General features: G+C 49.9%; 2 protein-coding genes across 2 annotated transcripts in view; one reads left to right on the top strand and one right to left on the bottom strand.

The window, feature by feature from the left end:
- Otof (otoferlin) overlaps positions 1-603 on the top strand; it is a 95,615-nt gene extending 95,012 nt beyond the window's left edge. The window contains exon 46 of the mRNA XM_051172105.1: positions 385-603. Coding sequence (XP_051028062.1) covers positions 385-565 — 181 coding nt within the window. The 3' untranslated portion in view covers positions 566-603. The remainder of the gene's footprint in view (positions 1-384) is intronic.
- Positions 604-1,823: 1,220 nt separating this feature from the next.
- The window catches only part of Drc1 (dynein regulatory complex subunit 1), a 35,498-nt gene continuing 19,258 nt past the window's right edge, over positions 1,824-18,063 (bottom strand). The window contains exons 7-18 of the mRNA XM_051172013.1: positions 17,119-17,241; positions 12,181-12,320; positions 11,194-11,328; positions 10,649-10,884; positions 8,910-9,022; positions 7,346-7,435; positions 6,878-6,964; positions 4,343-4,422; positions 4,073-4,270; positions 3,648-3,791; positions 3,266-3,368; positions 1,824-1,943 (exon numbers count right to left, since the gene is read on the bottom strand). Of these exons, the coding sequence (XP_051027970.1) occupies positions 1,887-1,943; positions 3,266-3,368; positions 3,648-3,791; positions 4,073-4,270; positions 4,343-4,422; positions 6,878-6,964; positions 7,346-7,435; positions 8,910-9,022; positions 10,649-10,884; positions 11,194-11,328; positions 12,181-12,320; positions 17,119-17,241 (1,506 nt within the window). The 3' untranslated portion in view covers positions 1,824-1,886. The remainder of the gene's footprint in view (positions 1,944-3,265; positions 3,369-3,647; positions 3,792-4,072; positions 4,271-4,342; positions 4,423-6,877; positions 6,965-7,345; positions 7,436-8,909; positions 9,023-10,648; positions 10,885-11,193; positions 11,329-12,180; positions 12,321-17,118; positions 17,242-18,063) is intronic.

Here is an 18,063-nt window from a genome sequence, read left to right as displayed (position 1 = left end):
CTGCAGAAGGCAGAGCAGGACAGCACCCCGATGGCGGGCCAGTCGCGCAGCGTGGGGCATGCCACTCAAAGCTACTCAGATGCTTGCTGCGGACAGCCCTTGGGGCTTATGAGGCAGGGACAGTTTGAGGGCTAGGGATGTAGCTCCGTGGGTGGGATGCTTTCCCAGCACACACGAAGCCTTGGGTTCACCACTTCAAGCAGTCAGGTTGAGGCCCGTCTCCAACAAAGCTGTCACCTAGGCTCAGGGCAGAACTGGGGCAGCAGAGGTCTCGCAGAGAAGATGAGGTTTAGAAGCTAGCAATTTAATCCTAGATACTGTCTCCTGTGTGGATGGCTCGTGCCTGCAGTCTGACCGGCCCCTCCCATCTTCTCCCTACCCTAGCCGGCCGGACACAGCCTTCGTCTGGTTCCTGAACCCGCTCAAATCTATCAAGTACCTCATCTGCACCCGGTACAAGTGGCTTATCATCAAGATTGTGCTGGCGTTGCTTGGGCTACTCATGTTGGGCCTCTTCCTCTACAGCCTCCCGGGCTACATGGTCAAGAAGCTCCTAGGGGCATGAAGCATCCCCGCTGCCACCGTGCCCCGCCCCATCATCCCTGCAGGCACTATTGCGTTTTGCCTTCGCTTGCCTGGACTCTCTCCCAACTCCCTGAGGAGCCCTACCGCCCTTGCCAGCCTTGAGTAGGACACCTGCTGGCTGGGCTGTCACCCCCACTCCACACCCAAACTGCTGCTTGCCTGATCTTGTCTCAGTCCTGCCTGGGGTTTGGGGAACAGTGAGAATTGGTGGCGTTCAAAACCAGATACCCTCTTGCCCCACTTTCTAAGGTACTATGCTCCTCTGCCCAGCAGTGGCCCAACCCTCCCCTCGGGCTTTCCGAGTCTTAGATTAAGGCTCCAATGAAATGAACCAAGGAGCATGAGACTTTGATCAGTGGGAACAAGTGGAAAGCTGCAGAAATGCCAGCAGAGGCGACACACCTCTCTGCAGGGCCGCCTAAAGGAGGGAGCAGCAGCCAGCTGCTCCTGCACATGCTCTCCTCTTGACTCCTCCTTTCCCCTCCCCACAGCCACTTGGTAGCTTAGCCTGAGGCTTTCTACCACTTCCGAGGTCTTCCTCTGCCCAGGTCAGTGTGTACCAGCTAGTACGCAAGCTCCAAGTGTGAACATGATGTCCTAGCCGCCCTGAAGGCAGCGCTGTCCTGCCTGCTGGCAGCCGCACCCAGGAGTCAACACTACTGTTGCCGTTCTTCCTCTGTGAATCTGCTGGGTGATTTTCCTTTCCTGAGTGTGATTTTTTTCCCCCTCTTAATAAAATAAATCAAACCTTGAGACAGAAGTGGAGCACAAGAGGGAAGGGTTTGTGAGGGGATGGTAAAACTCTTGTGGGTAGCCTCTTGTAGAGCACCATTTAAGGTGGGCCTCAGCCACAAGGCTGCTAGCTCAGGCTGCTGTGGAAGATCCTACCTCCACAGCTCAGAGGGCACACCACGGTGGACAGAGACCCCAGAACACAGAGAACATCCTCAGTTTGGGGACAGTGTGAAGGCATATGACCCCCTTCCCACGCCCCACCCCACCCCCACCTGCCTCCACCCATAGAGACCAGCATTTTCCCAAGGGAAAATATAGTCTCATCAGTAGTCTGAGCCCAGGGACAAAGCTCCCTAATGCCACTCAGGGCAGGGGACTCCTGTCCATGTAGACTAGGCCTCTTTAAAGGTGTTCTGCCTCAGCTTTCAATGACTTTATTAGAATGGTGGGGGCCACAGCTGCCTTATTTTTGGCAGACAGAGGATACAGTTCAGGAGAAACCAGGTGGGCCCCGGTTCTCAGGTGACAGTGTGGACTCTTTGACACCAGGCTTTGCAGATGCATTTCTATTTTGTGGGCATCCGGAAGCCCTGAGTTGGAGGAATCTGCAGTTCAGAATTTATCTGGAAATTAAAAGCAAAGGTCATTTTCTTGCCTTCTTCGAGGGCTCACATGCAAACCCTGGCTCTCTCAGAGTCCCAATCCCTGCAAGCATTTCTTCAGGGGCCTGGAGGACCTAAGGACTTCCTGTCTGACTTGAGTGTCATGATCCTATTGGCCTGGGACTCAGCACCACCCTGGAACATCCCACTATGGCCACAAAACATGTGCAGCCAAGTCACAAAGACTTTTCTTTCCTCTTCTAGTTGGTCCATGGGAAGGAGTTAGAGTTACCACTGGAGGGGACACCTCTGACAGCTCAGATTCTCCTCCCTGCTCATGGGGACATTGGTCATATCCTGGGAAGGCAGTCCGGCAGAGGGGAGAAGCTCAGTCTCTGGAGCCTCACCAAGTCTCCAAGCTTGCTTCTCTTTATGAACCAGGGAGGAGAGTTTCTGTCTAGCTCCCTGGCAGGTTGTTAGGACTGAAGACAACACAGAAGGCAGGGTGGAGCCTGGAACCTGGAAACTGCTTCTGGGCTTGGTAGTGCTCTTAAACAGAATAATTCTGCGCCAGCATGGTGGAACATGCCGTTGATCCCAATACTCCAGAGGCAGAGGTAGGTGGATCTCTGTGAGTTTGAGGCTAGCCTGGTCTACATAGTGAGTTCCAGAACAGCCAGGGCTATGTAGAGGGATGCTACCTTGTATTCTGAGCCAGTGAAGTTGGTCAGCAGGAAAAGTGTTTGCCATACAGCCTGCCATCTCAGTGCTATCTCTGGGACCCACATGGCAGAAGGAGAAAACTATCTCCTAAAAGCTGTCCTTTGATGTCCTCATGTGTGTGCGCTTCCCCCCCCCACCTCATACACACATACACACACAAAAAAAATTGAGAATGATTCGGTATTGTAGCTCACGCTTGTCACTCTAGCACTTGGGAAACTAAGCTTCAACTACAACGCGCAAGCCTCTCACGAGGACGGAAGAGGGGAGACTCAGTTTGTAGAGTACCTGCCTAAGATGCACAAAATCCCTAGCACCACACACAAAGGGTGCGGCAGCTCATGCCTGTAACCCCAGCTCTCCCAGGTGAAAGCAGGATCATCCTTGGCTACATATAGAGTTGGAGGCCATCATGGCCTACCTAACGCATTAGCTCAAACAATTAAAACAAAATTAAAAAACCAAAAGGGTGATCATAACGGAGTGACACCAAAGCCATGACACCACGGGACAGAGGCACAGTCTTTTGGGCCTAGACAGGACTGCAGGCAATACTCAGCAACTGTGTCCTCCTGAGGGATGGTTTCTGATCTTACTCAGCCCTGCATCCCAGCACCCACCTTGGCCTGCAGGTACTGCTGCAGCAGAGACTGCATCTCAGCATTCTGCTGCTCCAGCGATTCATTCTCCATCAGCAGCTTGGCCCTCTGGGTCAGCACAAGGCTGGGAGGAGGATATAAGAAGCAAGTTAGATAGAGGCCAACTCAGTCTTCCATCCTCTACTGAAGAAGCCAGGTCCATGGCGTGTTTCTGCTCTGGCTGCAAGGAGCAAAAGAACCGGGACATTTCCCTTCCTCCCAGACTATCAGGGACAGACAAGGAGGGTGGGACTAGTGCCCACCACTACCCACTGCCTGACACCACCCGACACTACCCACCCCCTCAGAGTGTGTGAGCGCAGGAGACTACCCCCTCCCTGTTCTTCCGAGCCCTGATGCTCACTAGTATTTCTCCAAGGCCTTGTACAGTGCGTCCCAGAGGTTCTGCTTGGAGAAGGGGATAACCGTGGCCAGGGATGCCCAATACTCGGTGTCCTTTGAGTTATCTCGCATGTCTTTCTTCACTCTCAGTACTGGCCGAGTGTCCCTGGAAGTCAAAAGCAATGATGCCTGTTCCCACCTGCCCCCTAGTGCCCCAGACAATGCCAGTCACATCTGTGTGTTGTGTATACATGGATGTGTGCGCATGGGTATATATGTGTTGTGTCTGTGTGTGTGTTCATGTGTGTATGTGGGGGGGGTCTATGTGTGTATGTGTGCACACGTGTGTGTGTGGCCCCTTCTCCAGTCACTCTCCACTGATTGCCTCCCAGCTCCCAGCCCCTGTACCTCAGGCAATCTCTCCATCACCACTGTGCCACTGCATACCTGGGCTTCTTCAGCCCCATGACAAAGGCCTCCAGAATCTTGAGGACATCGTTGGGGTGGATGAACCTGGATGAAGACAGGTGCTCCTTCTCCCTGCCCACAAGGCTCGCGTTGTCACCTTGCAGGACCTCCTGTTCTGGGGGCTCCAGCTCTGACTTGGACACCATGCTCCTCCTGTCTCCCTGGGACACCATGCTCCTCCTGTCTCCCTGGGACACCATGCTCCTTCTGTCTCCCTGGGACACCATGCTCCTTCTGTCTCCCTGGGACACCATGCTCGAGCGTTCCTGCGCTGACATCAGGCTTGTGCGCGCCGTGTTGGTGTGATGTGCTGATGAACCGACGCTGAACTGCGGAGAGGTGTAGGGCTGACTGTGGGCTGGAAAGACCCAGACAGCCAAAGAGGAGCAGCGGGGTAAGGAGTCAGAGCAAAGGCTCCAGAAAACGTGTAGCTGGACACTGCACTGGCTGGTTTTGTATCAACTTGACACAAGCTGGAGTCATCAAAAAGAAAGGAGCCTCGGTTGAGGAAATGCTTCCATGAGATGCAGCTGTGGGGCATTTTCTCAAGTAGTAAGCAATAGGGGAGGGCCTAGGCTGCTGTGGGTTGCGCCATGCCGGTCTGGCGGTCTCAGGTTCTATAAGAATGCAGGCTAATTAAGCCATGAGGAACAAGGCAGTAAGCAGCACCCTTCCATGGCCTCTGCATCAGCTCCTGCCCCCAGGCTCCTGACAGACACAGTTACATAAACACAAGAGGTAAGTGAGCAGGAGAGCAGGAAGGGGCGGGCTCTGCAATGAGGACTGCATTCCATCGCTAAGTCCAGCTTGAAGATGGCACTGTATTGACAGCCACATGCTCCAATGCTATAACTACCCCTTTGGCTCATACATAATATAGAATTAATCCTGCTGTAATTTTTAAATTTAAGTAGTCTTCTTCCTGTCCCATTACATGAGTACATGATGAATTATTAAACATGTTCCTTAAACATGGACAATTGCAGTTTTCAATCTTCTACTTCAAATCATGCTGCAATTAAAAAACTGTAATAGGCTGGGTGTGGTGGCACACGCCTTTAATCCCAACACTCGGGAGGCAGAGGCAGGTGGATCCCTGTGAGTTTGAGGCCAGTCTGGTCTACAAAGTGAGTCCAGGACAGCCAAGGCTACACAGAGAAACCCTGTCTCAAACAAACAAACAAACAAACAAACAAAACAAAAAAAGCCAAAACGCAAAAACAAAAAACCAACAAAACACACACACACACACACACACAAAACCCAACAACAAAGAAAAACTATAATAAACATATAGTTTCAACTCCATTAAGCAGAGTATCCAGGAATATTCCTTAATCCCACCACTTGGGAAGGTAATGGCAGGAAAGGTCAAAGTCCTTCGCTGCTACACAGAATTTGAGACCAGCCTGGGCTACATAAGACCCTATCTCAAAAATAAAAATAAAAAAGAAAGAGAGAAATAGAGAAAGAGAAAAGGAAAAGAGAGTCAAGTATGTTAACATCTATCTATAGAACAAACTCCTAGGAGAACTGTAAAGTACACATAGTGACTGATGCTGTCCTCCTCGCTGAAGGAGACAGCCATTACACGCTCCCGGGTTATGAGTGTACCTGCACACAGCACATTAATTACATGTTAGCAGACATGAGCTTTAGGACAGCCGGGGCTACACAGAGAAACCCTGTCTCAAAAACCCAAAAGAAAAAAAAGTTGCCTGTCCTAATCCAGGTATGGTGTTGCATACTTTTAACCCCAGACTTAGGATGGTGAGGGAGAGAGAGTGTAAGAGTTTGAGGCAGCCTGAACTATATGGTGAGACTGCCCTACTCTTTATACAGTTGGCCTTTCTTCCTTATTGGCATATGTGGACTCTTTATATATTAAAAAAGCAAAACAAAACCTAGTCTTTAACTGTAATATTAACTGGAAATACTTTTCCTCAGATGCCATGTGTGCTTTAAGATGTTCCTGCCTCCTCCCACATGCTGAGATTGTAGGACTGCCTGCATCACCACGCACTCTATGCGGGCCTGCCTGCATCACCACGCACTCTATGCGGGCCTGTGGATCAGACCCATGGTCATGTGCGCTAGGCAAGTATCTTCCAATCAAGCTACCCCTACCCCCACCCCCAGCCCTCAGCCACTCTCTTTCTAAAGGCTGTCAGAAAACTCACCCCAAGGTTGACAATACTAAAAATATATATATATTTTAGTTTTTTTATTTTTAAATTAAAATCTTGTAACTTTTAATATGATTCTCAAAAATAGTTGCTCTTTGCATCTCATACTGAAATTATCTACGACATAGTATTCACAGTGCTGCAAGTGAGCCCTGCTTCCTAGGAGAGCGTGATAAATGAGAATGTGTAGAATGTGGTTTATTCGGATTTCACAGTAGCTAAAGCCTGGCTTTGAAGAGAGACCAGGAAAAGAGCCCCATGGACCTAAATATAGAACAACATCCCATACCTTGTCCCACCAGTCTGCCCTTTGTAAATAGAAAAAAAAAAAAGCAACTAAGCCAATGCAATGCTGTTTGCCATTCCCAGCATAGACGGCCTCAACTCCCCCCACACCCAGTGTCAATGCTCACATCACCATATTCCCCACATAGCTACAAGAGAAAATATGGTGGAGGGGTGTGCCACATCAGGAACACAGGGCATTGTGTCCCAGACAGGGGCAGAGTGAAAAGATAGGCAGGACCCCACAGGGAAGCAGCGAAACTGCTGGAGAAATGAAACAAAATGAACCCCTTTGCCCAGTCGCCCGTCTCACCCGGGAGGAGGATAAACGATGGGTTCGGTATTGAAGGAAGAAGTTCACCAGCTTGTACAGGTCATCCTCACTTTCAATCCCCAGGGCCTGAGGAGAAAACAAGATGGCCGCTCAGATGCCTCATCAAACAGGCCATGAGCTCGGGGTGCTCACAGACTCTCAGCCCCCCTGAACCAGAGATTCTGGTGCTCCCCTCAGCATCCCTGGAGCCTGATTTAAAAAAAAAACAAAAAACAAAAAAAACAAAAACAGGTCAAGAGCCAGGAAGATGCAGTGATCTGGAACCCACCAGAACAGTGGGACGAAGGCCAGAGTCAGGAGGGCTCCACACAGATGGTGACGCCAACACCAGTCTGAAGGCGAAGGGAGTGATGGGGAACCCAGGAAGGTCTGGGACACTGGAGTGGTCTCCGGGTTGAGGCAACGTCTGACTCCCACCCCATGCCCTCTCCACCCAGTGGGACTCACAGAGAAGATGGCGTCCAGCCTCAGCAGATAGCATTCGCTCTTCTCCAGGGGGAGAAGCAGGCTCATCAGTTTGCTCTCTATGAGGAAACCCTGAGAAGGAAAGAAAGATGGCGTCCCTAGTCAGAGCCAGGTTTCAGGAACCAGGCACATAGGGTCTGCAACCCTCCATAGCGTGACTCTCCAGGGACAACACCACAGAGCGGAGTCTTTTAACAGTGAGCTTTTGGGCAGTGGGGTCCTCAGTGAAGGCCTTCTGGAAACGTCTAAGCCAGTCTCAGGAAGCAAGGACAAAGTCAGTTCCTATCTCGGGTTTAGACTGCCCTCACCTCGCTCACAAGGCACTGGGCAAACACCTGAGTCTCCAGAGCACTTTAAACCGGACTAAGCCTCTGTGCCCACTGCATCCATACCTCCCCCCCCCCCAACACACACACACACCACATCCAAGTAATTACAGGAAACGGAAGCAAACACTGGAGAGAGGACAACAGGGTCTGGAGAAGTGAGCCACATTCCAATACATGGTGTGTGACACAGACTGGGGTGGAGTAAGGAGAAGCCACGCTGAGCCAAGGAGCTGGGGAAGGGACCCAAGGAGAGGTAGGCGGTCATGCTGTCCAGCTGCACACGACAGCAAGGACCCGCCAGCTGACTCCTTCAGCAGGAGGGATTCAGTGGTGACCAAAGAAAACTGCCTTGGCTGTCCCAGGACCACTGAGGCTGAGCTGTGTTTTAGCTCATTCTGCGACCTCAGGATGCTGGCATCTAAGAAACAACCATGAGTCGCTGGCTGCAGCAGCCTGGGTCCAGCTGGGCCGGCTCCCACATGCTGTTACTCTAAGCCCGACCCTTGCCAACACGGTGCAGATATTTTAGACCTGATACAGCCACAGAAAGGCCACAGCTGGTGCAGCCACATGAGCGGAAGAGCTGGCAGACAGATTAGTGGAAGGGAAACGCCATTGTCAACCAGCACTGCTCTCAGGAGTTGGAGACTTGAAGAGATAGAAAAATTGTTTTTCAACCTTGGCCACTCCAAACCTGGCCACTTTCCAAGATGGCCTCAGGGCTGTTGTATACTATCCGAGAAAAAGAACCACATCCTCATACCTGTCCCGAGCACCTGACAGCATGTGGTGTCCCAAGCTGAGCTCTTGCCCCCTCAGAGATAAAATAACCAGTAACCAATCATTTTAAAGGTCAACTAACCAATCATGTTCGTACTAAGTTCTGAGGCTGTAAGGGTATTTAAACCCTCCGCCATTACAGAACGGGGGTCTTTCCATCTCCCCAGAGTATGGTGAACCCTGACGCGTCAGCTTAATAAATTCCTTTGTTTTTGCATCGACTCTGGACTCTGGCTCTCAATCGGGCTTCCAGGAATAGACTCTGGCGATCAGAGTCTAACAGACTCATCCAGAGTACACCTCACTGGTCCACTGTGGGCGCAGCCTTTGCCGGCCGGGCCTCTGCTAACACTGCCCCTGCAGGCTCTTTCTCCAGGCCCTTCTCTGGGCAGGCCTGCCACTCCTGGCTCCAGGCCACGTGGGCGCAGAGGCCTTACCGACTCATCACACAGGAGCATCAGGATCTTTTTGGTAGTTTTTGCTGAAACTTGCTTGGGCAGGTCCAGGTAAGACTCGTCTTCTGACATGGCAACTTCTGTGCCCTCATCTTCTACAAATGGGTCAAAGAAAGGACGGTGGAGAGAGGATTAGTTCATGGCCTCACAGGGCTGGAGCAGCAGTCAGGTGCAAATGGGCCTCTTGCTGCCTCCTTGTGGTCAGCCATGTCTGAGTGTTGAAGAAAGCCTGCAATGTGGGGACCAGACTTGGGGATGGATCAGAGACCATCTGAAGAATCGGAACGGCCTCAGCCAGCCAAGGATAATGTATTTCCCACACTTCAAGTCCCTGGAGGCCTCATACTTGGAATCCAACCATGAGCCAAAAAGTGTGAGGAGAGTTTGAACCTACGTATTTGCCTTTTGGAAACAGCCCTGGAAGCAGGTTACAAGATTTTGAAACTCACAGAGCTTAGAAGCAGTCAACTCAAAGGACAAAACGGCTGCCACACAGAGGAACAAGAACTGACAGCAGGAACCAAAACTTGTCTTAAGACTACGAAGAGGAGACGGAGAGGTGGCCCCGAGGTTAAAGGAGCTTACTGATCTTGCAGAGGAACCGAGTTCAGGTCCTGTCACCCAGATCCATCTGTGTACGACCCCCTGTAATGCCAGCTCCAGGAGATCCACCACCACCTTCTGCCCTCCTCGGGCACACACATGCAGCATACACTCACACATAATTTTTTGTAATTAAAGGGGGGGGGGGAACCACAAAGAAAACCATACCAAAAAAAAAAGAGAAACTACAATTTTAAAAAATTAAAAATGGTTCACCCTATTAATTCTTAATCTGAAAGTGGGAGTTAAAAATCACCATATAATGGCTGATAAGATGGCTCAGTGGGTAAAGGTGCTTGTCACCAAGCCTGACAACCTAAGTAAGATCGCTGAGACCACATGGTGGATGGAGAAGACCAATTCCTGCAGGTTGTCCTCTGATCCACATATGTGCTGTGGAGTTCGCGGACACGCGCACACATGCACACACAGAAATAAAGAAATATATGCATATATTAATCATGTATTACCCAAGACTTACTTGTAACTCAAAGAATAAGATAATAGCTATAAGCTGGCCCATGCCCAGAGTCCTAGAACTTGGAAGGGAGAGGCAGGAGCATCAGGAGTTCAAAGCCAGCCTTGGGCTACAGAGAGTTCGCAGCCAGCTTGGGCCACATGAGACACTCTGAGCATCTAAGATAGCACACACTGTTGAGAATATGGACATGAAAACATTCATGTGTAGTAATTTCCAACAGGCAGAGTGGGGAAAAAAAGGGAGTTTTTGCTGGGATCAGATAATCTCCAGTGGGACTGTAAATAAATTGAGGGCTGTAGATGAAACAGTGACTTCAGAGCATGCCTAACATGAGTGAGGTGCTGGGTACCGCAGACAAAATAAATAAATAAATAAATTAATTAATTAATTAATTAAAAGTATGTGTTTGTATTTATTGTATGTGTTGGCACATGTGTGTGGAGGTCAGTTTTCTCCTTCTGTCTTGAGGGTTCTAGGCTTTGAACTCAAGATGTCAAGCTTGGCTGCAAGCTCCGACTCAATCCTCCCACTGGCTCAGAACTGAACATCTCCTGTTGTTCCTGTGTAACTCGGGTGCATTAGCCTTTGGTCTCAGAGGGCCCCTGCACTCTAGGTCTTGACAGTTCTTTCTAGTCACCTGTCTGCAACAGCAGCTCTTCTAGGATTTGTGTGGCTGACTTCCGTTGCTGCTGCGGGGAAATTGGTCCCACATTCTTCAGGAACCAGAAGTCAGGCATCTTCCAGGGCAGCCCCAGGTGCTGGGCGTGGATGACACTGTCCACATCAAAGGCTCTTTGCACCAGCCCTTTCGCCTCCTCTTCATTCATCAACCAAATCTCCCGAAACTTCTCCTCATCGATAATGGCGAAGTGCCTGTGAAGAGAGAGAAGTTGCTGAGTACAACCAGCTGACCCCAAGGCCTGGCCCCAGTGTCCCCACTTGTCAAATAGCACAATAACATGAGGAAGAATCTCAAATCCCCAGCATGAGGACCCTGCATGGGATAAAATACAGCTGTCCCAGCAAGAAATAAAAATAGACAAAGGACACATGAGGGAGTCCTCAGAACCCCAGGCTGGCTCCAAGAGAGCTGGTGATCTCAAGTCTACTATGCCTCTGCCGATTCTGCCTCCCAACCATCGCCCGACTCCAGGACAGTCCTAAGACTCCATCCCCAGGCACCTTATGGCTTTCTGTAGCTCCTTGAACTGCAACACGAGCCTTTTGTAGTCTGAGGTCAGGTTCTGGTTCTCCTCTTGAAATTGCTTTATCTGCCTGGCATATTTGGCTCTCATGTTGTTGAGGACATCGTGCAGACTGATTGCAAAGAGGAAAGCAGAATGGGGCAGCTAAGCCAATGGGACAAAGGTCACCCGCCTGATTTTTCTCTCCCTCTTCAGGAGAAAAGAAGCACTTACCCATCCCTGGGGGCAGCACAGAAGGGAGAGAAAGCAAGCTGCTCTACCCACCCACCCACCTACCTTCTTCTCAGCCACCCACCCGCTCTACCCACCTTCTCATTCTCCCACCCGCTCTACCCACCTGCTCACCCACTCTCCCACTCTCCCGCTCACCCACCCGCCCGCTCACCCGCCCACCCACTCACCCACTCTCCCGCTCACCCACCCACCCGCTCTACCCACCTGCTCACCCACCCTCCCACTCACCCACTCTCCTGCTCACCTACCCACCCGCCCTCCCACTCACCCACCCACCTGCTCACCCGCCCTCCCACTCACCCACTCTCCTGCTCACCCACCCACCTGCTCACCCACCTGCTCACCCACCCTCCCACTCACCCACTCTCCCGCTCACCCATTCACCCACTCTACCCACCTGCTCACCCACCCTCCCACTCACCCACCCTCCCGCTCACCTGCCCTCCCACTCACCTCCCGCTCACCCACCTACCTGCTCTACCCACCTGCTCACCCACCCTCCTGCTTACTCACCCACCTGCTCACCCACCCTCCCGCTCACCCATCCTCCCGCCCACCCACTCTCCCACTCACCCACTCTCCCGCTCACCCGCCCTCCCGCTCACCCGCCCTCCCACTCACCCGCCCTCCCACTCACCCAACCCTCCCGTTCACCCGCCCTCCCACTCACCCACCCTCCCACTCACCCACTCTCCCGCTCACCCTCCCACTCACCCGCCCTCCCGCTCACCGGTTGAGTTTCCTCTTCTGCTGGGACTTGATGACTGTGCTCTCTTCATCTCGCTTCTTCAGCACCTGGAAGTTGTATTCTAACTTCTCTTGGCTTAGCTGGTAAGTTGCTTTCATCTGCTGAAGTTGTTGCTCAAGAATCTGGTGTAAAATTTAAAAATAAAAACACACATACATGCATGCATGCACACACACGTACATACACACATGTATGCATACATGCATACCCAGTTGGCCCTAGTGTAACGCACTATCCCCAAGGACCTTAATGGTTTATTCAAATCGTGCTACAGAGGGATGTGGGGACAAGTGCCTCAACCGGAATTAGAAATTCAGGTTTCTACGTCAACCTGGGGCAGGAGCACTTGTTGCCATTACTGAGGGCTGCAGTTGGATTTCCGGCATATGTTGGGAAGGGGCATCAATGTGCTCTTCTGGCCTCTGCAGGCACCTTCACACCCATGTGCATATGCACAGAGACATGCAAACATACACAAAAATAAGTAAGTAAATCTAGGGGATTAAAAACAGAAACTGTCCATAGAGGCAAGATGAAGAATGAGTGGATGAGGTACAGATCAGTCACCTGTACGTACGTTAGCCCTGCATAGCCAAAGGGGAAAAGAGTGCATGGAGAATTCTCAAGCGCAGCTAACCCCGGCACCTTGCTCCAAACCCTTTCATGGTAACCAGCAGCTGCCTTTAAAAACACAAAAGTTTGAAATATCCTCAATTTTGCAAAGCAAGTCCAGGTCAGTCAAGACTACAGAGAGAAACCCTATCATGAAAAGAAGAAGGAGGAGGGGGCTGGAGAGATGGCACAGCGGTTAAGAGCACTGACTGCTCTTCCAGAGGACCCAGGATTCTCAGCGCTCACATGGCAGCTCTCAACTGTCTACCCCCCTCACACAGACATACATGCAGTCAAAGCACCAATATATATATATATATATATATATATATATATATATATATATATATATATATATATATATCATAAAAGTAAATAAATTATTTTTTAAAAGAGAAGAAAGGAGAAGATGATGAAGGGGGGAGGAGGAGCAGGAGGTGGAAGTTGTTTAAAATAAGCACAGGGTTCTGCGGGGCTGTGGAGAGGAATACTTTTCTTCTTCCATCAGAAAGAAGCCCTTGACTTTGAAGGACCAGGAAACAGCTCTGAGGTGGTGGTGCCCTCATGGCTTCTGAGACCTGGATAAGTAGGAGTTAGTGAGGTGACACCAAGAACTGGCAGCCCTGGCAAGAGGAAATGGCTTGTGAGACACAGAAGCAAGGGGGAGAGGTCTCAGGAGAAAGCAGAGCACCTGAGGACCTGAGGCACGCGGCAAGGCTGATTAGGGACGAGGTGGCCTGTGCAGCTGAGCCTCGCCAAGCTGAGGATTTAAACCATCACTGGATGTTAAGGAGGTGTCGCTAAGGTTGCTAAGCAGGGGAGTCCAGACACTGCAGAAAGGTTACTCTGCCAACTTGTGGGAAAACGATTGCAGAGGCCGGGCATGATGGTGCACACCTGCAAACAGAGCCCTCCAGAGGCCAAGGCAGAGGGTCTGTGAGTTTCAGGCTAGCCTGCTCTACATGGTGAAATCCTGAACAAATTCACTAATTTGTTTGTAAGTATGTGGTGTGCAGGACTACATGCATGTGGGTACCATGTATAGAAGCCAGAGGTTGACATCAGGCTTTTTTCCTCAATCACTAGCCACCTTATTTTTTGAGACACAGAACTTGGGAGTTCACGGAGTCATGTAGGCTGGCTGGCCACCCTGCCTCCATTTCCCTCACACTGGAATTACAGGGACATGCTACTGTGCCAAGCTTTTTGTGTGTCCAGTGTCAGGTTATATTAGTAGCAAGCACTATTCTGTGCCATCTCCCCAGCCCAGCTAATTATTTACTGTGTTTAAGGTAGAGAGAGAGAGGCTGAAGCAAATCCAGTGCTAGCATGCTCCTCTTCTGGGTAACAGTGAATTTAACATACCTCCTTCATGTCTCTCCTCTAGACTGAAGATTCCTTTCAAGGAATTTGAAGACAGTGATTCCAGATAATTATTAAAATGCCTCTTGGGTTCATCTTCAAGGAGAACTGGGAAGTGACAAAGTGTTGGGGGGGAGGGGGCAAGAAGACTGAGCATGTTTGAAACTAGTCTGTTCTGTTCTGTGAGTCTTTGTGTCAAAAAAAAAAAAAAGTAAAGGTTGGAGAGAACAGAGGTGTGTGCATAAAGCTATTGTGTAGTTTAAACTCTGATTTCCTGTCTCAATGTTGTATAAACTCTGCTCCCAAACTGTCCCTCTGTTATGCCAATAAAGCTGCTTAATAGCCAATCACTGAGCAGGAGAAAAAATAGGGCTGGGCTTCCTGCCAGCCAGGGGAGGGGAGGAGATAGGGAGAGGAAGTGAGGATTAAGCCATCGGCAGAGGTCCAAGAGACATGAGAAAAGAGTGGCTGGGGTAGAAAAAGCCAGAAGCAAGTATCTCGGGGATTTTGGCAAAAAGGGAGCCAGATTAGCTTAGAGGGTTGAAAACAGATTAATGGTACTCAGTTGTTGTGCCATAAGGCTTACTAAACAATATAATAGTTCAGTCTCGATTATTTGGATGCTAGTTGGGTTAAGAAAGAAACTGCAAAATATACCATTTTAAAAGTAGCACTAGGCTATGCAGTAGTCTCTTCTAGCTACTTGATGCCCGCACGCCAGACTGTGCTGCTGGTGCTGCACTGCTTCCTCCCTTGCCAAGGGTTGACAGAGGAGTTGATGAAGCACTGTGGGGAGACAGATGCTCCATATCCACTACTGGCTGCTTTGCCAGGCGCTGGTGGAGTGCCCCCAGTACCACACTCTTAGCTTCGTGAACCACTTCCAGTATCTCACTTCACCAAATACAGCACAGAAACCTTGGAGCTAAAGGACTTGGATCAGGTTTCCTTCGCAATCTCGAAGAATTTAACTCTATGCCGACTTTCTAAGCAAAGCCCCACGCAACTGGACCCGTGAAGATAAATGGCAGCATCCCATCGTCTGATTGTTTTGATTTCCATCTCTGCTTGAACACACATTTGACTATTCGTTGGCCATTTTTGCTTCCTCCGTGGCAAACAAATGCTCTTGGTCTTGCTTGAGAGCAACGCCAGGCAGTGCTTTGAGCACAGCTAATGGGCTGAGTATGCTGCACCAGCCCCGAACTCTTTGGGCTTCACCAGATCTCAGATGCAAGGCAACTCCCACTGGGGTCCCAGGGCAACAGCATAGGGGGGGTTGTTGGTAGTGTAGCCACGGACCCTACACAACTCAGAAACCCATGTCTCCCACAGTCCACCTCGGCAGGGCACAGTGACATGATGTATGCAGCTGGTCCTTAGTTTTCTCTCTTTGTGCTTAATATAATTTTAGCATCTGTGCCCCACTGTCAGTCATCTCAGGTTTTAGTCTCAACACAACCATCCTTGACTGCTATATAGTAAGTATAGATTAGTGTTGCTTGTTTGCCTGATTTTTGAGCCTAGGCTGGTCTTCAACTCCCTATATAGCCAAAGATGACATAGAACTGCTAATCCCTCTACCTCCACCTCATAAACTCTGGGATTACAGGCATGAACCATCACACCCTTGGCTTCATCCCTAGCCGTGCAGTAACTGCCCCTCTACCTGGTACATAGTCAATGTTTTGTGGTTAACATCCTTGCGTTAAAGACAGCAGCTCTCAGTGAGAACTGGGCTTACAGCCTTAAGTGAGCAAGGAGCAGCTGGGCCTGGCAGCATAGGCCTACAACCTCAGCCATTCCAGAGGCTAAGGTGGCCATGTCACAGTTTCAAAGCCAGCCTGGGTTACATACAGGGTGACTTCACCACAGCCAGCCTGGGTAACCTGAGACTATCTCAAAAAGTAAAAAGAGGGCTGGGTGTGTAGCTCAGTGGAAAGCACTCACTTAAGTGTGCATGAGGCCCTAAATTCAATCCCCAGAACAATAGATAGGATAGATAGATAGGTAGATAGATAGATAGATAGATAGATAGATAGATAGATACGGATGGATGGATGCATGCATGCATGCATAAAGCATAAGCAGGCTAAAATTGAAGCATTTGTTCCCTTCATTAAGAGTTAAACTAGCTAGGCATGGTGGTGCACGCCTTTAATCCCAGCTCTCGGGAGGCAGAGGCAGGCAGATCTCTGTGAGTTCGAGGCCAGCCTGGTCTACAGAGTGAGTCCAGGATGGCCAAGATAACATAGAGAAACCCTATCTCAGAAAAAAAAAAAAAAAAAGAGTTAAACTAAGCCAGGCATAGTGGTACACATCTTTAGTCCCAGTACTCAGCAGGTAGAGGCAGGCGGTTCTCTGTGAGTTCAAAACTAGCTTGGTCTACAGGACAGCCAGGGCTACACAGAGAAACCCTGCCTAACAAAACAAAAAATATCTGTTCAAGATTTATAAATAAATCATTTTTTAAAAGGGTTAAATTAATGGGCTGGAGAGAGATGGCTCAGTGGTCAAGAGCACTGCCTGCTCTTGCAGAGAGCCTGTGTGTGTCTTGTTCCTAACACTCACATGGTGGCTCGCAACCACCCACGACTCCCAGCACTAAGTAGATAGAAATAGAAAGAGCAGGAGTTCAGAGTCATTCTTGGCTACACAGAGAGTTCAAGACGAGCCTAGGCTACAGTAGACCCTATCCCTGCCCACCAAAAATTAAAAAGAAAGAAAGAAAGGAAGGAAGGAAGGAAGGAAGGAAGGAAGGAAGGAAGGAAGGAAGGAAGGAAGGAAGGAAGAAAGAAAGAAAGAAAAAGAAAAAGAAAGAAATGAAAGTAGAAGACAGCAGATAAACGCTGCCTCTAAGACACTGGGTGGTAGCTCAGGCGAAACCCTCGGAGGCGTCTGACCCCTTCAGGTCACCTGACCCCGGCGTGGGGAGGAGCCTCTCACCTGCACGTCGCGCTCTAGCTTGATCTTGATTGTGTTGTACTCTTCCCAGTCCCAGGCGCGCTGCTTGCCGAGCTGCTTCTCATACTCCTCTACTTTCTTCATCCGATTGATGAGGTACTCCAACTAAGGGCGAGCAGACAACAGAACTAGGGAGCCTCCTGCCCAGCTCCACGGAACCCAACCAGCAGGGCACAACAGCGCTAGGCCTGGAAGTCTCGTGTACAGGGATGGCATCCAAAGGAACCACACTCAACGGCTTTGAGTCCTGGGAGCCTTAGCTAGGTTCTTATCGCTGAAACTGCAGAGAGGCGCTCGGCTGTTAAGGGAGAATGATGCTCCTACTAGGACCCCCAAGTTCAGTTCCCAGCACAGGCATGACTCCACATGACTGTGACTCCAGCTCCACCAGACCTAACGTCCTCTTCTGGCTCTATGGGCTCATACACACATTCACATATTTAAAAAAAAAAAAATTAGCCAGGTGTGGTGGCACACACCTTTAATCCCAGCATTTGGGAGGCAGAGGCAGGCGGATCACTGTGACTTTGAGGCCAGCCTGGTCTACAAAGCAAGTTCAGGACAGCCAAGATAATACAGAGAAACCCTGTTTTTTAAAAAAAATAACAAAAGCAAAAACAAACAAACAAACAAAAAACCCATTAAGCACACTTTATAACCTAGTCTTTACACTGCAAAACGATAATGAACAGTGACTATGAATGCACCTTACTCATGTCACTTCTTTGCTCTTTGAACTATGAAATGAAGTGATACAATATTCCCACCCTAATTTTTTAAAGATTTATTACTCACACAGTATTTTGCCTGCATATGTGCCTGCAGGCCAGAAGAGGGCACCAGACCCCCACCATAGATGGTTGTGAGCCACCATGTGGTTTCTGGGAACTGAACTCCGGACCTTTGGAAGAACAGCCAGTGCTCTTA

The sequence above is a fragment of the Acomys russatus genome, chromosome 1 (assembly GCF_903995435.1).
Source record: "Acomys russatus chromosome 1, mAcoRus1.1, whole genome shotgun sequence".
NCBI classification, from domain to species: Eukaryota; Metazoa; Chordata; class Mammalia; order Rodentia; family Muridae; genus Acomys; species Acomys russatus.
The sequence above is the reverse complement of the archived record's forward strand: the minus strand, read 5'-3'. Positions and strand labels throughout refer to the sequence as shown.